The following is a 27,936-nucleotide window of genomic DNA, read 5'->3' on the forward strand; positions in this document are numbered from 1 at the left end:
AGCAGTTTCATTCTAAACATGGACTGCTTTAGGGTACAGTCACATGTGCAAATGCAGGCGAGTGGCCATCGCATGCCAAGGGGAAATCCACATCAAGTTGAACTGCACGCGAGGCAGGAGCTGCAAAGTTGATTTGAGGGCCACTGAATCAAATTAAATAAATAATATAAAACAAGATGCTACATTTTCAATAACGATATACTCTGTTACATGTTACACTGTATTATAATTATAAAATCCAATAATGCCCTATTTTATTTATCAAAAAGGAACTGATAGTCACGGAGCCCCTTGAAGGGACATTATTAGGTAGATTTTGGGTAGGGGTAGATTTACTTTGAAAAGCCGTTGGATTATATTTTGTGGGTTGGAAAATAACAGATTATGTGTTTTGTTTTTTTCAGGGTTTTGTTTTTAAGGGCACAGGAAAAAAAACTAATTTGATGAATGATCTTTTTATGTGGGTGAAAAAAACTTTTTAGGTAGTAGAAATGTTAAAAAGGTACACGAGTTATGAACTCGTGGGAACAAGTTACGAACTCGTGGGAACATTTTTATAAAAATCAACATGACAAAAAAAAATCACACCAATTTAACTTTTTTTCCCTGCACCCTTAAAAAAAACTGAAAAAAAGAAAACGTGTAATCCGTAATTGTCGGCTTTTCAAAATAAACCTACCCCTAAAAAAAATCGACCATTTAATGTCCCCTCAGGGGCTCCATAGGATAGTAGTATAGAAAGGCAGGAACAGAGAGTCCACAAACGTGTTTCTTGTAGGACCTATTTTACAGACGCGCAACTTCCTGTCTCGTTCTCAGACTCACATGCTAGGCAGCAAAGCAGCATGGTCTTCAGAGTGGTGCACATGGTCACTGCTAAGGTCGGCAGAAGCTTGAGTTACTGGTAAAGAAATATCTTGAAATAATTATATTTCTATTTATTTTTTAAACTTTAAAGGTATTAACATCTGTCAGTGCAACGTTTATGCAAGTTGATGTGTATTAAGGGTGAAAATACTACATGTTAAAGACCTGTTTCTGGAACCAGAAGCTCAACTTAAGGTACTAAGAAGGATTTGATTTGGTCATCTTGGTTTTTGTGGGGGGGGGGGGGGGGGTTATGCTTAAAAAAAAACATTAATTTGATTGCTGATGGTGTAATTTTGGATGTTTTCAATATAGTATATAATATGTTAGAAAAAAAGAATCAATTCTGATATCTTGAGTTATTGACCAGATCTGATCTATTTAAACAGACTACATGTGAGCTGTATTTCATATTTGGCAACATGTCCAACATTAGATCATAAGAGAGATTTAGGTGATAAGAACAGGTTAATGGCAGCAGGACGTTATGAGTTGGCTGCCCAGCCAGGTTTGTCTGTATCTACACTTTGTGTCCCATGATTATAATTATTTGCTGTTCACATCCTGAACCAATCTGTTGAGTATTTAAATATGAGGACACTAGCAGTGGGTTAGTATTCACTGAATATGAACTACTGTGGCTCGCATGCTATGTCATTGTGACTTATATGTATGTATATGTGTGTGTCTGTCTGTGTGTCCAGCATCTTCGTGCCAAAGGCAGAAAGGATGACCTGTTCAGTGACCCATGCTACCAGCAGTTCGGAGAGGAGCTTAACAAGATCCTCAAAGACTGGAAGCCCACTGTTCTTCCTGATGGTAAATAGAATATCCTGACATGAGACTAATATCGTCTGGGATTTGGGATTTCGTAATATCTTGATATGGCACAAGTGTTGTCTTTTCCTCTTTTAATCACTTAAGCCTTATTTTTTTATGCTACCAAAAGTTTAGCAAAATAGTGAAAATAGTTCACATGTCGCTAATTTTGAATATTTTTTAATAATAAAAAAATATATATATAATTATGACCACAACATATTCTCTCAATATCAAAGGTATTTGGTAAAAAAATATATTTTGACCATAGTGTCTGGAGTGTTGTTTACAATCAGTGAAGAAGTGTCTGATGATTATACCTTTTTATTGCTGTTCACATTCTGACATTTTGTGATTGGAACGGTTCTTATATGAGGACACTGCATAGTATAATCAACTTCAATTTAGCAAATATAATTTACAATTCTCATCGTTACCAAGCATGTCATATGTTATGCAAAGGTGTTTAACATGTATTTTTAAAAGGTTCTAGTTACATGATTAGGTCGCGTGATGTGAGATATGTATTAAACACCTGTTTTTATTCTCTAACAAAAATGGATATGAGAATTTAAAAGCCCCATTACTGTAGTATGAAGGTACATGTATGCTGTGTGTGTGACTATCCAGCTTCATATGAGATTAAAAAACAATGTAATGAACCCCATTGACTTCAGTTAGAAATAACTTAAAACGTTTTTAAAAATCCATGGAGGTAATAAGTCGGCCTGGCAGCATGCACACGAAATCTGGCACTGATCGGTCCAGAGATTAGCTCTGGACAGACGCACAGACAACCCTCTTATAGACTGCTAGACTCCTACAGAGTCATGCCATAAAAAAAACGGGCAATTTAAGAGCAACTTGGCAAATGTTTTACCTGAATCCTATCATTCTGTGGTGAGGAATACATGTGAAAACGTAGACCTAAAGCATCGCAGTGTGATCTGTGTGTCGAGAGCTCGCACTACAAATTGTCACAATCTCTGTCAGCCTTGGTAAAACGGTAAGTTTCAATAGGAATCAGGTTATGCAAGGATAAAAATCATCAAAGTTCTCCTTTTAACGACCTTTTAAACTTAAGATGACCGGGGTCCCCCAATGGTCTATACTTAGTTCCCTCCTTATTTCTCTCTACCCCAAATACCTTTGTATGTTCAGCTATTATGACATGCCCAGAATATAGACGCGAGGATTCATGTGGTTAAAGATAAAAACTTGTATTCCTGATGCTCCTTCCTGATGCTGTTCTTCTGTCCTCTGACTCCCAGGCTGCCTGTGGGGTCGTGTGGAGGAGGGGAGTCTGTGGAGCAGTGGTCACCTAGGAGAGGAGAGCCCCGCGGCGCTGCTCCGCTCTCTGGTCTACCTGAACACCAAGTACTTTGGCCTGCGCACGGCGGACCAGCACCTGCGCCTTTCCTTCGCCAACGTCTACGGTCCTGACACCATCCATCCCGTAACCAAGGAGACCAGCGTCTGCATCCGCGTGCCTTCCATCCCTCAGGAACACAGCTGTGAGTCTGGGAGGCAAACACTCGTGCATATATTAGATTTTGTCCATAGTGTGGAATGTCGTTTACAATCGGTGAAGAAGTGTCTGATGATTATACCCTTTTTATTGCTGTTCACATTCTGATATTTTGTGATTGGAACGGTTCTTATGAGGACACTGCATAATAGACATCAACTTCACAATTCTCAATTTCTCATTACCAAGCATGTCATATGTAATGCAAAGGTGCTAAAAATGCAATATAGTATTTATTTTCACCCACCAGTGCAAACGAACTCCAGAAAGAGGAAGCGTAAAGGAGAGGAGGAGGATGAACCGGACTACGAGCCAGACGAGGGTTCGGGAACCTCCACCACTCACTGTCCTGTCAAGAAGCACGAGTGCCGCCTTTACGAGCTCTACAGATCCAAGTGGTGAGTAGAGAAGGATGCAATTGATGGAGTCCATTCCTCATGCTGCACTCTTGTTTCTCTCTAGCCCGATTTATACGTAGTTGTGCACCATCGTCAATCCACAAGCGCACAACACATTGTGCTAGGATGGGCTAATTTCAGTGTGTGACATCTGCACCCAATCCAACCCAAGTGTAACTCAGGCTTTTCTCATCTCTATGTTGTACTTACAGTTGTGACATTTTGCGTCACTGTTTGTGCACAATTGAATGCATTGCTTTGTACTAATCCCATATGCCAGTGGGACACCAAATGGTTACAGTTTCCTTGTCCTGTGATTATAACTCATTGCTGTTCACATCCTGAAATATGGTGTTGACTATTTTAAATATGAGGACACTCAACATTCCCACAGATGGTGGCTGTGTGGCATTTTGGCTATTGATAAGGAGACATGTTTTGTGGCTTTCATAAAGAATGAATGCTCATGTAGGGCTCTTCCCATCCCTTACTCCCTTCTCCTTCCCTTGTACTTTTCTCTTCACCTCCCTCTTGTCTCCCATATTTCCCCCCTCTCTCGCTCTCTCCAGCCCCAGCTCGTTGCGGGAGCGTGTGGATATGTTCTACATGCAGCCGGAGGTAACCTGCAGCCCTGACAGCCCGCTGTGGTTCACCTCCTCCCCACTGGAGCGCAGCACCCTGGAAAGCCTCCTCGCCAGGGTGCTCCTAGCTAGGGAGATCTACACGGAGAAACCCCATCAGGAGGAGGAGGAGTTGAAGGAGCAGGGGGTAGAGGGGGAAGGAGGTGGAGGTGGGGAGTAGCTAAACTGCTCTGACTGGTGGTGGGACATCAAGATGATGAGAAGGGGTTGGACGGGGAGCAACTGACGTTTTGCCGTAGAGACGTCAGAGGAAGTGGAGGGTTAGGGGAGCTGTCGGGGTCGTCACTCTGGGATATATATACACATAAACACCAAAGGAAGAAGTCAGGGAGATGTTAGAGGAGCTGTCAGGCAATGGAGGCTTGGGCCACACTCTTTATGCTGTAGTTCGTTCCAGTGGCTCCTGGGGATGTGGCGAGATGCGACCGAGGGGAGATGGCTTTCATTGGCCTACACCCGCCCTCCATCACAGCTTTGAGCTTCTGCACACAGAACATGAGAACATCTTCAGGGAGAAGTGCAGCAAAGAAGAGCAAGAACATGATCACCTAAATCAGAATAAAGACCCAGGTATGCCCACTGCTCAGACTCCCCCTCGCCCCCCCCCCCAATCACGTCTTCATGTCCTCCATAATGTAACCAGGGTTGCATCCGTGTCTTGCCTATCCCCACGCAATCATTTTGACCCCGTCGGGCCTGATCTCAGTTCAGCTGTCGCGACGCGGTAGACACCAGCTTGGGAGTTGGTGTCGTCTTCTGGGGTCTGGTATACTGTAGAACAGGGTCGAGAGAGGATGGCCACGTTTTTGTTCCTCTCTCCCAGAGTCTGCAAACTCTCCTGTCAGATGGTTGAAGGGGTGAACTCTGTGATGCGGGACGGAAGAGGAACTCGACTTGCCGACATGCTGCGTTTGTTTGTAGTACATTAGGGGAGAACTTCCATTCATGCGATGTAGCATTACATACATACTAAACCCAGATTGGGCTGCTATCAAGTGTAAATATCAATTAAAATAAAAAAACGAGGGTTACTGAAGGTGCAGAGAGTAGAGACGTGTATGTGGGGGGGGGATAAAGAAACCCCCCCCCTGCTGAAACCTTTCAGCTTGAAATCCATCTTCAACAAAGTCTTTTAAAAGCATAGTGTTTTATTTATTGCAGTTTGATTGCTCTCAGATTTAACTGTATTCTGCTTTTTGTTTTCATTTATCACTGGGTTGAGATTTTCGCGTGTGCCATTTTTGTTTCTTTCTTCCTTTCGTGTCTGTTGTTAAAGTACATCGAAACCTGCTGCAGCCCAGTTCGTCCTTTCAGCTTGTCTCTCCGTCTCTCTGTTCTTCGTTTCATAAAGGCTGTTTGCTACCGAGGATCGCCAAGCGTAGTCAGACGATGCCAGGAGGATACAGGTACATGCTAAGCATGGAGAGGCGTTCATATTTCCTCCACTTTAAGAGACTACATTTGTTTTGTTTTTTTTGGGGGGGGGGGGTCTGATAAACCCGCTTGGATCTCCCTTATGTTTCTCAGTTACTATTTAGTCTCCTTTTAAAGCTTAAGTGTTGACTTAGTTTAAAACAAATCACTTTGTTAATGAGTGGTTATTCTTGTCCTGTTATTTTGAGTCACGGTGTTTGACATGGAAAGCAACAAGCTTGTATTGTAACAAAGGATGGATCTATACTTTATATAGGATGGTTTGTGTCCCAGAACTGAACTTCCGTTATTAGTTATGCTATAGACTTTAAGTAACCTCTTTTGAAAGTGTTTTTACTTTTTATTTATGTGATGGAATTATGAAAACCCTTCCTTTTTTTTACTTGGCTCATGTGAGTTTTATTTTGTATTTTGTTTTCTATTTGTTTCAATAACTTGAATTAAGTGTATTAAGATTTCTTGTTTAACTCTTCCCTCCCTTACCCTTTAAAGACTGAGAAGACTCTGCCACAAAGCTTCAACTGTGCCCCAATTTTACACATTTACATTTTTACTTTTCCTACAAATGGAGTCATTTTCACAGTGTGCGCAAAATATTAAGAACGCCTTTGTAATTCCCTTCTCTTTTCTATACAGCCCATGTTGGTTTGTCAAGCTTGAATAATCCTAAAACCTGGTCACTTATTTCATGGAAAGTGCACATGTACAGTACACTCCGTGGTTTATTCAAAAGTTTCCTGTCTGACATTACATGCAATTAACCACTTGAACCCTAGCATCCTTATTCTGGGGGGAACGTTCACCAAAAATAGCAGATCTACAAGCTCACAACGCGACTCGTTGTGAGCTTGTAGATCAGCAATTTCTGGTGACACGAGGGGGAAAAAAGAGCGCACCAAGTACAGCTGCAATGCATGTCCAGTTTACCAAGTATAGAGGGTTTAAGTGGTTATGTGAGGATCTCGAATTGAAGGCATCTGCTCCCCAAACTCTGACATTAACAGTTACCCCATTACATTTTAATCTTTTAGTGATATTACAGAACACCTACCTGATTTAAAATTGCTTAATTGATTAGTAGATAATCCTTTTCTTTTGTAACCCCCCCCCCCCCCCCCTTCCCCTGCAATATGAGGCAGTGGTCAAGGCCTGCTAGTGGTTTGGACAAGCAGTTGTTGCTGTGTGGCTGGCTATCAACGCCTAATGTGAATGTGCCTATCTGTATATACTGAAGAGTGTGATTGTGACTTGAGTACTGATGCAAATGTGTGGGCTGACCTGCCGAAACGATTACATAAATAAATGATTTCGTTTTCTTACCAGACTCCATCCTTTTTCTTATGATGTGTTTGCTGTAGTCCGGTGGAACGGTAGTTCTGTCAAGCGATGTTTGGAGATGTTGGAGATGTTGCTGATGGGTACAACAGTCATGCCACAAAGAGTGGGAAGAACATATTGGAAAGACTTGCAAGGATATTACAAATATAAGGGAAATGCACTCAAAGCAACAAAATAAATTGTGATTCTAATTGCGGCTGAACACATTTTGGTCCAACCTGGGAGTTGTGGTTACAACGTGCTCCCTACCCATAACCTCTTAACCTATTATACTGAGCTGCCAGGGGCCCCCCAGGACTGGAGTGTAACCAGTCCAAGCCCCCTCCCGTTCCCCTTCTACACTAAATGTCTTTGCCGGAAATAGCCTATCTACAAGAAACGAGATTGTGAGGTTCTGTCATGTTTGCCCAAGAAAAGGGACATTAGGGTGGTTAAATTGCATGGTTGATGTATTACTGGGTTGAGCCACGAGGGGCCTCACTCACAGTAACTTATAAATAATCATCTTTATTACATTCTTAATCAACATGAATCATCAGCGTGCCTCAATTGTCAGCTTTATAGTTATATTAGAACGCTTTGTGACCTTGTAGATCGGCTATTTTCAGCAAATCCCAGAATGGGGACGCTAGGGTTCATGTGGTTGAAGCTCTACTATGTAAGTAAATTATGTACATATAATTTGTATTTTGTCCAATTTGTATGGTTGAGTATGTAAATACAACTCAGTGGTTCTCAACCTGTGGGTCCCCACGTGATTTTGGGGGCGTAATCAGATGACAGTGAAGCGACAATTTAAGGACCTTTAAGATCTTTTTAATACCTAAAGAAAAAGGGAAGAAAAAAGACTATACTGCATCAAAAGTAATCAACAAACTATACTATATAAACTGGGGCCTATTACACGAAAGGAGAATTAAATAAGCCTGGATTTAAGTCAAATCATGGAGCCCAAAACCAGAGCGGTGTTCTTCTCTGTGGCTGAACAGTAGCACTGCAGCAGCTCATGGGGAGACATGAGTCTGGGACTCAAGACCCAAAAGAGAAAATTGATGTCTCCCCGGGAGCCCAAAAGAGTCTTGAGTCAAGACCCAGGCTCCCGGGAAGACATGAGTCTGGGACTCACGACCCAAAAGAGAAATTTGATGTCTCCCCGGGAGCCTGGGTCTTGACTCAAGACCCAAAAGAGAAATTTGATGTCTCCCCGGAATCATACGAGGAAGTAAAATGTATAATAAGCAAGAAAGGAAACACGGCCGCAATAAATGGATCCAGGGAGAAAGCGTGGCAAAGTATTGCCGACATTAAATGCACAAGTCGTCCAAAAATACATACAATTTATATACAAGTCCATAAATATTCAGTTAGGCTTAAACATGAGGAGTGTATAGTGAATATTGGAATTATCGCCTACAATGTGATAGCCTATTATATGCGCCATGCATCCAACCCAATCTGAGTCTGTGCTCAGGAATGTGTCAAAAACAAAAAAGTCTCCATGAATTCAAGGCTTCATGGAGTGTGTAATTGATAGAAAATAAGTATTTTTTGGGTGAACTATTCTTTTAAGTGTCTTGTTACTTGTTACTTTTCCGCATAAACATTCTAAAATAGCAAAAACAGCAGATCACCAAAAAAAAACAGAAAAAGTGCAAAACCATGGCACCACCTCTTTAAAGGAAAAGGCTTTAAAAAATTACCATGAATTCAAGGCTTCATGAGGTGTGTAATTGACAGAAAATAAGATTTTTTTTAGGGTGAACTACTCCTTTAAGCCACTCTGTTGCAAAGGTAAGCTGTTTAGGATGCATTGGAGGCGGTACAATTTATTGTGAGCAAATATATTTTAGCTTTCTATAATAAGCAAATTCTGCATATACTACTGTATGTTGTATGTCAATTAGCGAAAATAGCCGATCTACAAGCTCATGTGTTGCAGCAGTTGTAGATCTGCTATTTTCGTGACTGTAAAGCAGTGGTTCTCAAGTTGAGGTCCAGGGACCCTCCGAGTTCCTTGAGGGGGTTCCAAATGGACCCTTACAGGTCTGTAATTCCTAGCCTGGCATGGCCAGACTAATATCATTTTGTTTTTTCACTGGCAGATTTGTTTTTGTTTCCAGGCTATGTAATTCCCAGTTATGAGGGTCCTTGAAATTTCAAAATGTCAAGTCAAATGTACTTTGTACTCCTTTATTTTGACAGTTACTAGTTACTTTGCAGATTTAGATTATTAATAATGAATCAAATTATTATCCAGAAATGTTCAAACTTTTTAAAATGGCTGATCTACAAGCTCACAACGCGGCGTGTTATGACCTTATAGACTGGCTATTTTGTTTTTATACCTGAAGTATAAAATGTGGCTTAAGTTGTTAATAATAACTATAGTCCAATAACATGCAGTACAGGATTCTAAAATGGATACTACTTTGCAACTAAGTATTTTTACTCTGTGTTATTGTTATTTTTACTTATTTTTACTCCAAAATCTTAGTACTTCTTCCACCACTGCTTCAATGGTGCCTGTGCAAATCGGCCTGGATAAACATGCATGGCATTTGTGTTGTGTGTGACGTCAGACCAAAGCTCTGGTCAGCCTATATAACAAATTGTAAATTAACTACGATTGTCTATGGTCTAGAAAGACAGAGGTGTCGAAAAGGATCGCATTAACGGAAACAGAGATTTATAGAGTTATATATATTTCTAAATGGATCGTCTATTGAGACTGGGAGGTGGGATGCCAGGGCTTGGTCAGGGCCCTCCTACAGACTCCCCTGCCGTGGATACAGCAGAACAGGTGTACATCTCATCGTTGGCTCTGCTCAAGATGCTGAAACACGGGCGCGCTGGTGTCCCAATGGAGGTCATGGGTTTAATGCTGGGGGAATTTGTTGATGACTACTACGTGCGAGTGATCGACGTATTTGCCATGCCCCAGTCAGGAACCGGTGTCAGTGTTGAGGCAGTGGACCCTGTATTCCAGCAGAAGATGTTGGATATGCTGAAGCAGACCGGCAGGCCAGAGATGGTGGTGGGCTGGTACCACAGTCACCCGGGCTTTGGCTGTTGGCTGTCTGGGGTGGACATCAACACACAGCAGAGCTTCGAGGCCCTGACAGAACGAGCCGTGGCTGTGGTGGTTGATCCCATTCAGAGTGTCAAAGGAAAGGTTGTGATTGACGCCTTCCGACTGATCAACCCCAACATGTTGGTGTTGGGCCATGAACCAAGACAAACCACTTCAAACCTGGGTCATCTGAACAAGCCCTCTATCCAAGCTCTGATCCATGGGCTGAACAGACTCTACTATTCCATCACCATTAATTATAGGAAAAATGAGCTGGAGCAAAAGATGCTCTTGAACTTGCATAAGAAGAGCTGGATGGAAGGCCTAACCCTGCAGAACTACACTGACCACTGCAAGCTCAATGAGACCACGGTCAAGGAGATGCTGGAACTGACTAAAAACTACAATAAGGCCGTTGAGGAAGAGGACAAAATGACTCCAGAGCAGCTGGCCATCAAAAATGTTGGCAAACAGGATCCTAAGAGGCACTTGGAGGAGCACGTAGATGTTCTGATGACCTCCAACATTGTTCAGTGCCTAGGTGCCATGTTGGATACAGTAGTCTTCCAGTGAAGGCCTTCTATTTATTAACTGTTACATAGTGGTTTTGCTCACTTCATAGGGCCCATTTATGTTATCAGTGGATCTTTTGGGATGAGCCCAGTTATGTAATTATCACTTATTTTTTCCCCCCTTTCCTCAAAACGTTGCTGCACTCTAGCTCTGCCATACTTTCACCTGTTCAAACTTAATGTTTAATCTTTGGGATAATAGCCAGGACTTTTTAAATGGTTTTGAAATACTTTTTGAAATATTAAACCTTAAAAAAATATATGTATATTTTAGGTTATGAAGTCTGTTGTTTGATGCTACATGTCCACCGCAACAGCGCACCATCTTCGAGAATCATTGATTGACAGATTCGGGAATGGATGACATACTTTGTTTTTACATGGAACATCCTGTGCCATGTCAAGGGGTCGAGCCCACACTGTTTCTCCAGGAACGTCTATAGTTTGTCAAGAATGTCTAGTATTGCAATAGTCTGTTAACTCTGTTTATATGTCGCTGGACACGGCCCAAATATGGAGATAAATTACACTGACATCATACGCTGCCCTCCAAGTACTACATAATGGGGTTTCCACCCGACATGGCTCCCATGTGGATCTCAGACTTCATGTGGCCAGTCATCTATGATGTACAGTACAGTATGTAGGCTACTCCTTATGAGGGCAAGGTTTTGACCGCCATGCATTCACCTCCAATGTAAAATGTAAGTTCAATATTTCATCAAAACTTTTAAACATTGTGAAAACAAGATTTCAGCCAGATCCGAGCTGCGTTGTCTTACATTATAAAATGAATAATGTTAAATATTTAAAATTTAAATTACACATGAGTGGCGTTACCTATCGAGCTTGAGGACACCATTCCAATTAAGAGGGTGACAGAAAAGAACAGGGCGGCCGCATCCACTGAGTTCAGTGGAGTAGTGGCACCATGTTCTATTCGGTTCCTCAAGCTATATTTGGCCTACTGACAGCATGCTCAAGAAATAGGCTATGGTGCTGATTAGTCCAGCAGTTTGCTCAGCTCAGAGATCAGCTCATTTCTAAAATACACAGACTGAATGAATTAACTTTGGATGTCTGGTTCCCTGTTTGCTGTAACGTTTGTGTTTGAGTTATTGACCTTATCTCATATAGAAATGAACTGCTAATAAAATAGACTGAGAGTGCTGGCCCAGGATCTGTAGACGATGCTGAGTGAGAGAGCAAATGTTGAAGATGTGGGGGCTATGCTATGACAATGTTGTAACCTTTCCTAAAAATTTTTTTCAAAAATGTTTTCAAAGGATTTTCAGAAATATTTTAGTTTATAATAATACTGTTAATCACAAATGTTTAAACAAATAATAATCTAAATTCATAATGTATTTTTAATCCCAGGTCCCAGGGAAACACCTTAATATGTCTGAGCTGAAAAGGTTTGGGAATCCCTGCATGGTGTAATGGATATAAAGATGCGCACCTAATGTAACAAAATAACAATAATAATTCATTTTATTTAACATTCTGTTGAAAATGCACTTTAATTCAATGTTTTTTTTAATTCAATGTCTCTTCATTCCTTTATATTCTTCACAGGTAAACACATTGTTTAGGATTGTAATATGTGTCACTGTGTAGCCTACCGTCTGATGAGCGAATATGTGTCCAGACAAATGTCTAGTGTCACGCCCCAGACTGGTGGTCTAGGGGGAAGCATACGATGCTAAATTCAGAACAAAATGCAAGGATGCCTGTGCAAATCGGTGTTGTCAAGAATTCATGGCAACGGTTTGTGTTGTGTGGACATCAGGCCCGAGCTCTAGTCACCAGCCTGTGTAACATGTGTTATACTTCGACTTCGTTCGAAACAACTCAGAGGGAAGCGGAGATCAATCCCACTGCCAGCAGTTCAATGGGACTAGTCTCATATTCTGAAGATGGCTGCAAGGAAATCTGGCTCACGGCTGGAGATTGAGATAGAGCGATGTCGCTCAGAAGGACAATGGAACAAAATACCTGAACTAGTACGGCAGCTGTTGGCCAAATCTGTATCAAATGATGACCATGGGGAGTTACTTCTGGGGCAGTGCAAGCTCCAGACCTATTTAAAGGAGCTCCCCATCAACCAGGGAGTCAGTCCCAGAGGAACAACACCCAAACTGGTAGAGATCAGGAAACACTTCATAGCTGCTCTGGACAGAGGAACCCTCAAGGCTGACTACCTGCAGGAGGCCAGCCTTCTGATGGCTAAACTCTGCTACGTGGAGGGAGAGTACAAAGATGCCCTAGCCCACTACAGCAGAGTGAATCTGGATGAGCTGCAGCACGCGGGAGCTCCAGTCTACAGGCTGTTCATGATAGCAGAGGCCTATGCTACTAAAGGGTTGTGTCTAGAGAAAGTCCCGGCGGTATCTCCAATCCTCTCTGATACAGGGCCGTCCTGTAAGAGCATGCCCGAACGGCTCCAAGAAATACTCACCTGCTATGAGAAGTCTGGAGACATCGCTCTGCTCTACCTGCAAGAGATGGAGAAGGTGATGTCGGCAGGCATGCAGAATCATAGTCCCACGCCGGGTCCTGTGACACAGGACCAGGAGCTGGGCTACTTCCTTGAGATGGACCTACAGAAGACACACATCATCCACTTCACGAACGGTGACTTGATGCAGAGAGTGGTTCGGTTTCGGGAGATTCTACGAGCCGTGGAGACGAGAACGACTCAGAACCTCTGCATGACCATGGCCCGTCAGCTAGCAGAGATCTTACTCAGAGGTATGTGTGAGCAGAGTTACTGGTCTCCATGGGGAGCAGTGGTCGGATCTTCTCTGGATCCTCCCACTGTGTCCCCATTGGACAACCCAAAGCAGCAAGATCTGCCCATTACGTACCCATTGGACTACCCCATGCAGCAAGATCTGCCCACTCCGTCCCCATTGGATGACCCCACGCAGCAAGGACACACCCACACCAAGGACTACACCCTGAGCCAACATCCACAATTGTACTCTGGAGATAATCTCTTTTGTCCCCAGGAGAACAGAGAGGAGTTGCTGCTGCTTCTCATTAGTGAGTCTATTGCTAACCATATACCCGAACACAACCATCGTATCATCAGCCTCCAGTCCGCCTCTTTGGTGTATGATCTGCTGACTATAGCTCTGGGCAGGAGAGGGTATGAGATGCTGTCTGAGTGCCTGGAGAGAGCCATGAAGTTCGCCTTTGACGAGTTCCACCTGTGGTACCAGTGGGCCCTGTCACTGATGGCCTCTGGGAAGTCGGCGCGAGCCGTCAAGGTTCTCAAGGAGTGCATCCGCCTCAAACCGGATGACCCCACCATCCCCCTGCTGGCCGTCAAACTGTGCATAGGACCCTTGCACTGGTTGGATGAGGGGGAGTGTTTTGCCAAGATGGTCTTAGACATGGGGAATAAAGCAGCAGACTTCAGAGCCAAAGGATATCTGGCCATTGGCCTGGTCTACAGCCTCAAGGCTACTGACGCATCGCTGAGAGGCACACAGGACGACTACCAGAGGAAGGCTTTGGCAGCCTTACAGAGAGCGCAAAGTCTGTCTCCTACTGACCATTTAGCAGCGTTCTACCTGGCCCTGCAGCTGGCTGTGTCTAGACAGATTCCAGAGGCTCTGGGCTATGTCCGACAGGCTCTGCAGCTCCAAGGAGATTATGTCCACTCCCTCCATCTGCTGGCCTTGCTGCTGTCTGCCCAGAAACATTACCACGATGCCTTTGACGTCATAGAAATGGCCCTGTCCAAATATCCCAAGAACTTCAATCTTTTGTACACTAAGGTGAAGCTGGAAACACTGTGTCGAGAGCCTCAGGAGGCTCTGCTCACCTGTAAACACATGCTGCAGATCTGGAAGAGCTTCTACAACCTCACCAACCCGACTGACTCAATACGTGGCGTCAGTCTGATGGACAGAGCGATCGCAGACAAACGGCAGCTCAATCCCATGGCCCTGCCTGACTTCAGCAACCCTGGGACCAGCTCAGTCCATGCAACGTCCATAGCAGACAGTCGTGTGGAGCAGACTCTATCAGAGGTGGCGTCCTCCCTGCAGAGCAGCGCTGCAAAACACAGCCCCCTGAACCCCTGGATGACTCTGTCCCAGATCTGGCTGCACACAGCGGAGGTGTTCATTGGCATGTCCAAGCTTGCTGATGCCATGGCGTGCACAAAAGAGGCTGCCAACCTGTTCCCCACTTCGCACAAGGTGCTGTATATGCGCGGCCGGGGCGCCGAGCTGCGGGGCAACATGGACGAGGCCAAGCGGTGGTACGAGGAGGCCCTATCCATCAACCCCACGCACATCAAGACCATGCAGAGACTGGGTGTGATTCTCCAACAGCTCCAGCGTTACAGTCTGTCAGAGAAGGTTCTGAGGGATGCCGTGCAGGTCGACTGTATGGCTCATGATGTGTGGAACAGTCTAGGGGAGGTGTTGCAAGCTCAGGGCAACGCTGCTGCCGCCACAGACTGTTTCCTCATCGCCCTGGAGCTGGAGGCCAGCAGCCCCATCCTGCCTTTTACCATCATACCCAGAGCCCTCTGAGATAAACAAATAAATAAGGTGGTAAATGGTGAATTTATAGCGCCTTTATTCCAAGCACTTGTACAATGTGCATTACATTTACCAATTCACACATTCACGCGCAGACGGCAGAGGAAACCATGCAAGGCACCAACCTGCTCTTCAACGGGTTACGTGTCTTGCTCGAGGACACTTTGACACTAACCCAGGGGGAGCTGGGGATCGATCTGGGAATCTTTCTCATTCCCAAGGCGGCCCTTCTACACTGTGAGGTAGTAGATCAGCCATTTTCATTATATTTGAGAATGTCTTTGGAAATGTTCTTACAGTAAGTTCAATATAGCAAGGCATTGATATTAAAAATAAAATGTACTTCGTAATTTGTAGTTTTCAATACTTGAGTATTTCCTTGAGGATATACTTTGTCCACCAGTTTGTATGGTAGAATTTCTGTGATGTCTTTTATTAATACTTTTTTTTAATAGCTTTTCTCTTATATAGAAACATCACATATAAATGAAAGGGGGAAAAGCTAAACAAAAGGATCTGGATTCACCCATCTCCACACAACCTGTATATATATATATATATATACAACCTGGAATATTCAGTGTATCTTGTCACTGACATGTAAAGATTGTTCTTTCACACATCGGTCATCTTGAGCCTATGAGTTCAAAGTTCCATGTCATATATTTCCAGTCACAATCTTCAGCCATTCATCTTCTTGGTGATTCTGTCTTGTACCATCTCTTCATAATGAGATTTTCAGCAAATATCTGTCTTCTCGTCATAACACAATATCTCCTGTCATATTACCAAAGCATACATGACACAGGTATATATATATACATATATAGCCCACTATTGATTTAACCACACAAAAACGGCCACTGTTGCAGATGAGCAGAGCAGTTTTAAAAGCCAATGAAACAAAAACAATTTAGTGATAGTAAAGATTATATCTACAATTAAATGTATAATATTAATGCCATTTCATAATTACAATACAATATCTCTGCTGTCGGGCAGAAACCAACTCCAAAATGTTATTTTATTTCAGGAAATGAAAAAACAAAATATATTTTTTTCAGGAAATGAAGAAAGCCTTATATTTTTTTTAAACAAAGTAATACTGCCTCAAAGTTGGTATTGTGACTTTATACATTGTATTATCACCACCTTACCTAAATCCAGCTCAAGTGGAGTTAGGAGGTTTTGTCCATCATTGATAAGAACAGCTGACAATGGATCTCCAAGCTCACAATGCATCACAATGCGTGAATTAATGCTCTGACGCTTCATGACACTGCTTATATAGGCCGAAAATAATAAGCAGGACTTTAAATATTACAATAACTTCTGCAAAGAGGGGTTCCTAGAGTTGCAGTTTCAGTAGAACTACAGAGAGAAATGCTATATGAACTAATTTCTTGTCACATTGCTCTACATACACTACATAGATTTTAGAAATAGAATTAATTGTTTTCATAACATTAGACATTGAACACTGAACAGTATTGCCTAATTTATGCTTTGCCAAATATATCCATATATCCGATCTACAAGCGAGCTTGTATCCTACATCTGATATTTTCAGAGTGTGACCTTCGTACAAAGTATAAATTAGGCTAATGGACATGGAGGCTTATGGCTCTGGTATCTCCAACTCAGACAAGCTTGCTGGGGTTTAGTCCGATCAGATCGTAGCTAATTTGTAAACAGCCTCTCAGAGCCAATTGAGGACTGCTAATTCACCCACCATTGGTTGGTCATGCACATTAGTTAATCATTTACTGGTTAGTATTTGAGTATTTTCTCACACAACAAGTAGGGGATTTTTTCTTGTATCTTTGTACATGTGGTAGCTCTGTTTCCACCACTCCTTGACCGGGAAGTCGGGTTTGCCGGCCTTTCTCGATGTCCAGGCTGTCTGTGTCTGTACATTTTTAAGACTTCTCTCTGTTTATTAGTCTGTCACCTTGGTCAAAAATATTCTGCCATGGTGTACTGTCTAGCCGGAGAACATTCAAGTTTACTATTGGCTTTTGTTGTTTTGATCAAATGGGTTTCTTTTTTTCCCTATCCAAGTTTCTATAGCACACAGAATATGCCTGTGATTTGTTAGCAGAAGTTTCTTGGGTTTCTTGGGCTTAAGTATTTAGTTATCATGTCTCAGTGGTTTGTACACCTAACATTTGTGGTTCAAGACCACCATTTGGCAGATTTTAACCCTCCATCTTAAATTCTACAAGTATTTAAGTATTTAATTCTCACTTGCATCTTCCATGCCAGCGTGGCTCAAGAAATATCAGGGATTTATAAACCGAAGGTTCTAGGTTCAAAACTCAAAACCCCAATAATCAACTAAAACAACCATGACATCAAACTGGTGTGATAAAAAAAACTAATTCAAATGCCTCAAATGACTCAATAACAAATTTAATCAAATGCCTCATATCAAACTGATAAAAATGTTTTTATTAAACAACATTAAAGATAAATAAATAATAAAAAATAAAAGATAAATAAAATCAAACTAACAATATGAAACAATAGGAGAAAAACTATTAATAGTAAATCACCCAAAAATGTATTTAGTTAGTTATCTGCTATAGTTTCTTCGCATTTTCTGTATGGAGGAAACATTTGAAAATTGTGCGAGCCAACAGTCTGTCTCCAGAGACAAGGGGTTAAGTGTTTCTCTTTTGCTCAGGGTCACTTTGCCGGCAATCAAACCTGGGACCTTTGGTTTCCCAGACAGCCTCTCTACCCATTCAGCTCTGGCTGCTCTGTAAAATGTTCTGGACCCCAAACTGCATGCATACTGTAAAGTGTACCCATTTACAAAAGTCTACATCATTTTCACTTATCCTTCCCAACATTTCCATGAGGTCAGACATGGTAGACAGATGAAAAACACCCACCAAAACCCAACACTGACCCCTCCTGAACCTGCACTCTCCGTCCCCACAGGCAAGCCAAACAAAGCTGAGAGAGAGACACACAGAGAGAGAGAGAGAGAGAGAGAGAGAGAGAGAGAGAGAGAGAGAGAGAGAGAGAGAGAGAGAGAGAGAGAGAGAGAGAGAGAGAGAGAGGGAGGGGGGCTTTGGGAATCAAGAGGCAGAGGAAGAGATGGGAGATGTATGAAGACCTCACCTCATCATTCTTGACCCTGAACATCCCCTGATGAAAAGGCTGCCTTGAAGAACCACCTTAGCCAGCAGCTCCAAAGACTCAATGTGGACTTGCAGGAACAGTTGGCAATGCAGAAGGAATATACAGTATAAGCATTTTGTTTGTGAGACTTATGGTTCCACCATCGTCTGAGTAGTGGGTGAGATTTCCAACCTAACTGCCAAGCTTGGGAACTTACGGTTTCTGAGACCCAGATAGAAGAAATAATAATCCTTAAAATGCAGTTTTAACTTAGTTAAAGGTAGGGTAAGTGATATTTTTGGGTTAAAACAAAAAGTATGTTGTTAAAAGATTAAAGAACTATATTCTGATAGTAATCATTCCTATAGAATGTTTGTTCAGTAACAGGAGTCTCCCCGTCTCTCCAGCTCTTTAATAAACAGAAAATACATTTTTCGGTAGGTGTCAAAATCTCAGCCAATCAGGAGAAAGTACCCATTTTTAAGCTTAATTTTATAGTGTTCCAGTTCCATTTTGCCTGCTCATTTCTTGGTGACATCACTTCCAATTTCACTTGTTTAATCTATATCCTGATTGAGTTCTCTATCCTGATTGGATAGAATTGGAAATGAAACTGAAACTGAAACAAAAATGCATTTTCTGTTTTATAAAGAGCTGGAGAGACAAGGAGACTCCTTTTACTGAACAAACACTCTATAGCAATGAGTACTATCAGAATATAGAGCTATTTAACACTTATTCTTACCAAAGAAAATCACTTACCCTACCTTTAAAATAAAATGTTTAAAGCTAAAACTTCTTTAAACGTAAAATAGATTAAAAGCCCACAATGCATCATGATTGGTTTGTTGTTAAAAAGATACAATTTTAACCCTTTGTCTATAATGGGTACACCAGTTTGAGAGTGGTTAAAATAAATATTTTTGGGGTTGTAGTGTTTTCCTCTCTATTTGGAAAGAGTGCACACAAGGTACTGATATAGTAAAAACTAGAAAAGTGCGCTCCTCTGAGCGCAGATCTGCGCCAGGCCTGATTGCCTAGCCAGGGCCCGCAAATTTCGGAATTCAGTCATAGCCTCGCCCTCGGCACACCGATCGGGAACCACTGCCCTCCCACCGTTTGGGAACCATACTCACTTGAGTGAGTGAGCTTGTAGATCAGCTGTTTTCAGCGAAGAGATTTGGTTTGTAGAGGGGAACAAGTACAGACCGATGGCGGTCAATGAAGTATACGGTTCAAGTTGCAAGGTTTTATTGAAATAGAAAAGATGATAGGAGAGAAATCCATGTCATCACAGAACCACTGGCACACTTAGAATAGAAAGTCAACTATTCCACATTTGACTGTGGTTCCCCTGGAACCTCACCCCCAAGGACCCCTGGGGCAGTCTGAAAACTGCCTGCCCAGAAATAAGGAGAAACCTCTAAAGCCACTCTATTAAACGACATAAACCCCGGACTACTGTCTGTCAATTGCAGAGGAGTAAAATGAGGCTGCCTCACACCTAGGGTCAGCTGTCAACTGAACAATGTGCTCTTTCCGCCAACAGGGGGCGCTACGCATGCACTGTGGGCCCCTCAGGGACTGCTGTGGTGTGACCAGCAGAGGATCCCTAAAGCCCTTTTTTTTTATGATCGTCACAGCACAAAACATTTTGTTGAAATAATACCCATGGTTACCACCATCACATGAGGGACCGTCGCTTTGTTGACCTTCCACGTCAGGGCACACGTACCGTCCGTCTGAAAAGTGTTTCCTCTGCAGGGAGCTGACGTATGGGAGGGACGGTTCTCTCTCCTGTGTACACACACCCCACAAAACTAGCCTGCTGCCACTCAATCCGTCCTAAAACCCCAAGGTTTGTCATTAGTATGTACAGTTATGTGTAATGGGATAATGTTTTTCTTTTTTTTTTAAAGGGGGGAGGGATCCCCAAAATGCACATTTCATGTGCATTTTGGGGAGTATGGAACAGTTCTTTCTTTTTTCCTTTTTCTTTTTTTTTGAAGAGGCAAGCTTTTTTCTTTCTGTGCTATCTGGTTAGAGTTGGCCAGACTCCAATAACTTGCTCTATTGATCGAAAGCTAAAACGGCACTGTGCGCACACGCGGCCAGCCCCTGCGGGAGAGCGGGGTGGGTGTAAAAACATTTTTTCACCCTCGTGGGGTTTTTTTTTGTTTGGGCTCAATCCCCGGTTCTTTCACGGGGCATAAAGGAAACGCTGCCCTCAGCAGGGTCATGTGGGCTAGGCCCGCAGCAGAGGCGGAGGACAGACTATAGGTGGCGATTAGTGTGTCTAATGTGCAACGAATCCTTTTCGAATCACATGATATGAACTAATGTCGCCATTTTATGATAAAACAACAGCGATGGGGAGGGGAGGTGTGTGGGGTGAGTGTACAGCTGCATTGGGGACAGGGATAGATGTGGGTGTTGGGGGGGGGCATGGAATGGATGACAACTGCATTTCTAACATTTTGTGCCTCCCCCGGTTTGTGCCACCGCACACTGGTGAAGTGTGGGCAACACCGGGACTGATTAAAGTAAAGTAAAGTGGCCTATAACGAGACGTTTCGACAATGGGGACAAGCCATCAATTTCTGTTCATCAGCTTTGAGCTTTCTTTTCCCTATACAGTAAACGTTTTATTTTTATTTTTACAGTGCACTTCCTAGTTCCTGCTGCAGAAGTTTTAGTTTGTCCTTCCTATCGGGATGCTGAGCCAATGGGAGGGATGAAAATAACTGGACTATCTTTGACGGACAGCCAAAGTCCTGCCCCCACAGGACACAGAACAATTTAACCTTGGCTCTTGGAGGAGGGCTGTTTTTTGGGTGGGGCTGATCCGGGGTGCGTTCGGATATACTGAGCGCACTGGCCAATACAAACTAATACGTGAGTGCGCTCCAGGTGTGCATTTCCGAACACACCCTATTTAAAATTTAGGATGGCCCGCCTCACTTTGGTGTGAGTGGTGAGACATACTGGAGTAATGACGTATAGTTTACTAGCACCATGCCCATGCCTTCTAAATGAGGGGAATACACAGATGTGTTCCTACAAGATGGAACGTGTTAAGGCAGTAGTTCTCAAAGGTTTTCATGTCAAGGAACCCCAAATTGATATGTAATTGGCCAAGGACCCCCATTAGATTTTTTTCTTCTCCAGGTACCCCCATAAGAGAAGATTTGTCAACAATTGTCAAGATGTTTCTAAAATAGCCAAAACATAAAATAGGACTTAAATGTTTAAACTGTTCCTCATTTAGCTGGAGACCCCCTTGAACCCCCTCAAGGACCCCTGGGGATCCCCACTTTGAGAACCAGTGCTTTAGGGTGCTGTAGCTTTGACCCAGGCTGTACTTCTCATTGTGTTTACTTTGTAGTGCTGGTGAGCTTGTTACAGTATGCTGCTGTGTTCTCAATGGATAAGTGTCCGCTAACATACTTAAATTGTGAACTATTTCCAGTTAACCACATGAACCGTAGCGTCCCTATTTTGTGGTGAATATTGGGCCACGGCAAGTTAAGTCGTGTAGCACATTTCAACAACAAGGCAATTCCATGTACTTTACATAAAGCATTAACCAAAAGAAACACATAAAATGACATTTGAATTCAGTAAAAAGGAAGATTGTTTTTTATAAAACTGAAAAATGAGAGAATAAAATGACTGTGCAGAAAAGAAAAATCCTTTGTAAAGGGCAGCAGTGCTGATAGGAAACACCTATTACCCTATAGACAGGAAACACCTATTCAAGACCCAGAGCAAATTGAATACAATAAAGATGAAAAAAAAAACTCTTGATAAAAGGCAGCAGCAAACAAGAAAGGTTTTTAGCTGCGATTTAAAAGAACTGAGAATTGTAGCAGATCTGCAGTTTTCTGGGAGTTTGTTCCAAATATAGTATGAGCTGCATAAAAACTGAACGCTGCTTCTCCACGTTTAATTCTGATTTCTGGGACAGAAAGAAGACCTTTCCCAGACAACCTGAAAGGTCTGGATGGTTCATGATATAGCACAAGATCAGGAATGTATTTTGGCCCTAAATCATTCAATGATTTATAAAAGAATGTGAGCTTGTAGATCGGCTATTGTCTGCAAAGATATTTATTGTAGAGCGAAAACAGGAGGGGGCCTAGTATAGAGTCCTGGGGGACTCCGGGCAACTAAGTATATAGGGTTTAAATGGTTAACCACTTTCAACCTGGTGTCACTATTTTGGGCATGTCATTTCAGACAATGTTCAGAGGTATGTAGGATTTAAGCGGTTAATCTCATTTGGTCCCTAACAAATAGTTGAAATAAGAGAATGTCATGAATTAAGTCAACCAATGATGAATGGTGAGCTGTTAAGATAAGAGCTTGTGACACATGATGTGACAGCCAGTTAGGACAGACAGGCAGGAGACATTAGGCAATTTTGGTGTTAAGTGAGGAGACGGCACATGCTGTCACTCCCAACAACCTCTTCACTGTTGCAGAATGATTCACTATAGGGATTCAGCTGAACACTTCCAAGCTATGAGTACTGTATGTTGTCTACTGTTAGCATACATGCTGTTCTGCAATGTCTGATTGAATTAAATGCGAGTCCTGCATGTCTGTGTGCACTTTACTGGTGGTCCTGTGTTCATCGCTTAACCACTTTCAACCTATTTAACACTGATTTTCAAATGTTATATACCGTATTTATTGTTTATGAGAATGTGAAATTATAGCATAGGAACTGTTTTCCCACAATTTCCAGCATTGATCTGTGGTTAATGTTTGGATGTCACTGCACCTTGTGCCATAGAACTCTTTATGTGAACCTCACACTTACACAATACAATTTGGACATACTCCATGTAACAGTACAGTTTGTGTTTGGATTCAATCACAGAATAAAACCACATCCCAGAATCACTGATATTATCAAGTAGCCTACTTATGATGAGAAATGATTTATGTTTATAATCCAGTAGGAAGCAAAAACACATGTATGGGGTTCATACGAAGGTATTACTTTAGCAGATGATGCAGTGACAACCAGACAGATGATTAATGTTGGAATACCGACAGGTTAAAAACATACTGTACTAAATACTGAATAAAAAGTTAAACAATAAAAAGACAGACAGATTATTCTGGGCAGTAAGCGAATGTCCCATGGTAGCCTGTAGGTGTCGCTGTAGAGCTGACCTTACTTTATACATCTCTGCCCCCTCTACCTGCCCCCCCATCTCTCTGTGTGTGTCTCTCTCTCTCTCTCTCTCTCTCTCTCTCTCTCTCTCTCTCTCCACCCCTTCTACTCCTATGGACAGACAGGCAAAACAAGCTTTCCCACATGACACCACACACTGTAAAAAAAAACAAAAAAACACATACTACCCCATTATCATTTGGAGTGTTCTAATAATGGGTACAAGACAGACATTTTATCTTTTATCTTCAGCAAATGAACATTAAAATGGTTATAGTACTGTATGAGGGAATTGTTCATTTTAATGTAACAAATCAAATTGTTTAGGGCGTTTTTGTCGAGTCATTGCCAAACAAATAGACCTGTTAGTACCTGTGAAGCCTTGGTTCCTAAAATACTGGTGTGGGTTCAAGCTTAGGTGTTCATTGAAATCAAGTCAAGTCAAATGTGAAGAATATAGTGTACAAATAAATCAATAAAATATATGTAATAAATATAAAAATATATATATTTAAAAATGACAACTTATTTTCATAAAGCCGTAATTGTGGCCTCTTAGAAACTCCTTCATCACTCTCCTGAAATACATAAAGGGAGGCTGTGGTATTTGTACTGCGGGCGAGTGTGAATTTGTTAGGTGATTAAAGACTATAAATAGCCTCCTGTCTGTTCGGAACAGTGGACTGGTTTCTTAGTGGCCTGCTGTCAGACAGTGGCATTCCCTTTTAGTGGCTGCTTGTCCACAGTGGGGCTTTGCTGGGGACAGGGCCAAGTGAAAATCTATAAATCACAGGTTTTAAAACACATTTTGTGACATACAGCTCCATCTGATATGTGCGTCACCGTCAACCACCCTGGATACTGTTGGATCTTCATAATACCAAGAGTCTAGGCCTATTTTATTGTGTATTTCATACTATCGATTATTTTACTTAGCGATTATTATATCAATTACTTTTTCTATTAATGTAATAGTCTTGAACCTTTTTTTTTTAAATCAACAAATATATGCAAGAAATGTTTATTGATTTGTTTTATCATCAACAAAACTGATTAGTCTGATAGACTATTTTCACTTGTACAACACAGTTGTATGACAACATATTAATCTACAAGCTCACAACACATGCTTGTGGATCTGCTATTAGAAATATAGAAAATGTATGCTTTTATTAAAATACATGATTTTTGATGAATTTAATCATTAATTTATTTGATTAACTTTTGCGCCCCATATTTCACATCACTAGCCCATCTGGAAGGTCTCTACAGAGATGCTGTTATGAGGAGTGACAGTGTCAGTGGTGATCATGATGATAAACCTAATTTATATACTGTAGCGCTTTAAAACAAATTTTGCATAATACAAGATGCTGTCCAGAGTTTCAAAAAAATCACACCCAGTGTGAAGTGGGCGGTGTGGTCATCACAGTGGTCATCACAGTGATGGAAGCTCACTTAAAAAAAAATTTTTTTTTAAGTGTGTGGTGCTATTTATAGGTTATTAATTTCATCATGCGTCTCGCTAACCAATCAAAGGACCATGCAGATTGCAGTCAAGAATTTCTTGCTCCCCTGATGGATTTAACATATTTTCCATTTCTTGGTTTCGTGCAGACTCTTCTATTACCAGCCTTACTTCTTCCATGCTCTCTCAGGTGTTCCATGACATGCATTTTAACCATCATTATTTGTTGCTGTAGGTTTTTGTATTTTTCCTTTTTTTCATTCTCATCGGAAATGCTCTCAATTGTTGCAAGATGTTTGTCAATATCTTCTTCTTGGCGGTATGGTATATATAGGAGTAATTCTGAGAACCAATATGATTGTGTTTCTTTGCTTTTGTTAAATTTGGACATTCTCATAACACGGGGTTTGGTCCTCTTCTTCATGTACGGTGGTTCAGCTGGATGTAGGTGTGTAAGTTTCAAAAATGGTGGAAGGGGTTTGTGAGATATTCCTTCATGAGAAGTAATGAAGAAATGTAGCTTGTCTTTACAATTGGCATGTGATGGAGGAATTCCTTGAGGATGCCATGTTTTTGCTGGGGGTGTCCAAGCAGGAGAGTACATTTTGGCAAATTGGGCCAAGCAAATGTGTTCCATATGTCTTGGCCATCATAGTGATGGAAGCTCACTTTAAAAAATTTTTTTTATGCATAATCCTATTTATAGGTTATTAATGTCATCATGTGTCTCGCTAGCCAATCACAGTGCTGAATAGAGTCAGCCAATAGAGTCAGCCAATCACAGTACAGCTAGGGGTGTACTAATGAGCCAATCACAGTGCAGGAAACTAATACTAATGAGGTGTCCCAACCCCACTTATAGGGGCGGCTACACCGCCCAAAAATTATTAGTACATTAGGCTATGTAAGCCCTGTTTGTCCCTTTGATAGAAAGCAGGCTACTGACAGACTGACTGGCAGAGTGAAGCCTCCAGCCTTGCCAACAGACCGACTATCACCACTCACTCTTCAGCCACTGGACTCCAGAGCCCAGCACTTATGTATTGTACTCTGTTTCTGGACACAGTTCATTGGACCCCAATAACTAACATCCTTTCCAAATCCTGTTTGCGCAAGTGATAACAAGTGTCACTCCCTCTAGTCCCAAAAACGACACAGGTTGTTCTGCATACTGGTAGGTTTATTTTGCTCTCTTGCTGGCAAACAACCCAACGTAAAACTGTACAAAAACAAAGCATAAAAAATACACGCACATAAATAATGGAACATAAAACAGACATTATACAACATAAAAGTAATAAACATACAAAAGAAAATACAAACAAACACACCTCGCTGGCTGCATGTAACTAAAGGGAATGAATGAGTCCAAGTCCAAGTGCCCACAACAGCGACGTACAGCAACATACAAACTGCAATAAGATCAATAAATCAACCAAACGTTCACATACACAAAAATGACTTGAGAACCAAATTCATGGACAAATGAACAAACTAAGTAACGAACCTTTCGCCCGTGCCTTCACCTGCATAGGAGGTGCAACCACTTGGGTGTTCCACTGATACAAGACCATATAAAGAGTTCCGGGCAATGAATAAACAGACACTTCCGGTACAAATTTTCCCAATAATAATTAAACAAAATAATACTCATGAAACAAGCAAGCAAGTAATACAATAAATAACAATTATACAAAATAATAATCATGGCAGCAGCTACAATAAGGGATGAGTTTGTTTACTTTATACTCAAAAAGACAGGATTCTTTTCGATCCAGTATACTTGTAAAGGCAACTGGAAGCATTGCTATGCATCTAAACACAAATGGTGACGTGGATTTTCAAGTGAATACACATGTTACAGTGGTTTCAAAGTTGGGATCAGGTACCCCCAGGGGTCCTTGGGGGGGTTCCAGGGGGTCCCCAGCTAAATAAGTTAATATAGCATCAACATCTGTTTAACCACTTTAACCCTATACCCTTTTAACCTATAATACACCGGCTATTTGAAACTAGCCGATCTACAAGCTCACACAACATATCGCAAAGCGACACATTGTGAACTTGTTCATCTGCTATATTCACCAAATCTTGACAAATTTTGAAACATAAATCTTGTATGGGAGTCCCTGGCACAACATTTTTTCAGATGTTGATCCGTGGCCAAATACATATCAATTTGGGGGTCTTTGTTATAAAAAAGTCTGAGAACCACTGCGTTATGAGAGAGAGGATTTTTAAGGGTAAATCTTTCAATCAAGAGTTCATGATTCTGGCGCTGAGTCGGCTGAAGCAGACTTCGCAATGTTCGGCATGGCGACTAACGGCTTGCTCGGTGATGCCTCTCATGATGCCTTTTAAATTACTTCCTAACATAATATTAGGGGCTGTCTGTTCTAAAGCGGGCCGAGTGGTCCACCTCGCTGGGAGTGAGCGTTCCACTCATCGTGGTCCGCCGTTGGCCAGAGCGTTCCGGTTACCTTTTCAGGTCGTTACTTAGATACTTTGACTCATTTAGGTCTGAAACAGATGATTCCTTTTCTGTTGCACTCTTTGTACTTTTGTCTGGATAGGAGTCACCCGCTAAAGTGTGCAATCATTATGTCAACTGTGTGTTAACAATTGAATGAGGTTTCCCAGCAGCAGTAAAGTGGCATGGTGTCCCTCACAGTGTTACAAATCAACAGGCAGGCGTAGTGTAACAGCGCAGGGCGAGTTTGTGATAAATGTTTTCATCTTAGGTGTTAAGACTGACACAGCCGCCTTACTGTACTTTAATTAGGCCATCATGTGTGTATGAAATGGAATCGTGGGTACCGTCTCTTCACTCCATCTTGCTTCTCTGGCCGTGGCTCAATGTCACATTCTCACATCCTCCGATGGAATGCAGAGTGAATGAGTGAGCTGGGGGCTGCCGGGTGAGAG

At 42.0% G+C, this 27,936-nt stretch overlaps 3 protein-coding genes across 7 annotated transcripts in view; all 3 read left to right on the forward strand.

Moving 5' to 3' along the window:
- Positions 1-7,006, forward strand: part of zmym2 (zinc finger, MYM-type 2) — a 44,795-nt gene extending 37,789 nt beyond the window's left edge. For all 5 annotated transcript variants that reach the window (XM_080412533.1, XM_080412530.1, XM_080412529.1 and 2 more), the window contains exons 22-25: positions 1,572-1,686; positions 2,958-3,200; positions 3,465-3,612; positions 4,182-7,006. In XM_080412533.1, coding sequence (XP_080268659.1) covers positions 1,572-1,686; positions 2,958-3,200; positions 3,465-3,612; positions 4,182-4,413 — 738 coding nt within the window. In that variant the 3' untranslated portion in view covers positions 4,414-7,006. The remainder of the gene's footprint in view (positions 1-1,571; positions 1,687-2,957; positions 3,201-3,464; positions 3,613-4,181) is intronic.
- A 2,698-nt stretch (positions 7,007-9,704) lies between these two features.
- Positions 9,705-10,671, forward strand: LOC308073480 (26S proteasome non-ATPase regulatory subunit 14-like). Its single transcript, XM_080412405.1, has one exon. It carries the CDS (start codon positions 9,736-9,738, stop codon positions 10,666-10,668), a length of 933 nt encoding a protein of 310 aa, XP_080268531.1. The 5' UTR covers positions 9,705-9,735; the 3' UTR covers positions 10,669-10,671.
- A 1,915-nt stretch (positions 10,672-12,586) lies between these two features.
- LOC308106070 (tetratricopeptide repeat protein 7B-like) lies at positions 12,587-15,220 on the forward strand (the record flags this gene model as incomplete). The annotated part of the gene is made up of 2 exons (XM_080457078.1): positions 12,587-13,459; positions 13,559-15,220. 2 exons carry the CDS (start codon positions 12,587-12,589, stop codon positions 15,218-15,220), a joined length of 2,535 nt encoding a protein of 844 aa, XP_080313204.1.
- Between the last annotated feature and the right edge of the window lie 12,716 nt (positions 15,221-27,936).

Source organism: Gymnoscopelus braueri, assembly GCF_963280865.1.
Source record: "Gymnoscopelus braueri genome assembly, chromosome: 18".
In the NCBI taxonomy this organism is placed as follows: domain Eukaryota; kingdom Metazoa; phylum Chordata; class Actinopteri; order Myctophiformes; family Myctophidae; genus Gymnoscopelus; species Gymnoscopelus braueri.

Bases quoted from the DNA above. Each gene is read 5' to 3' on its own strand.
- LOC308073480 (XM_080412405.1), top strand. From the start codon at position 9,736: ATGGATCGTCTATTGAGACTGGGAGGTGGGATGCCAGGGCTTGGTCAG.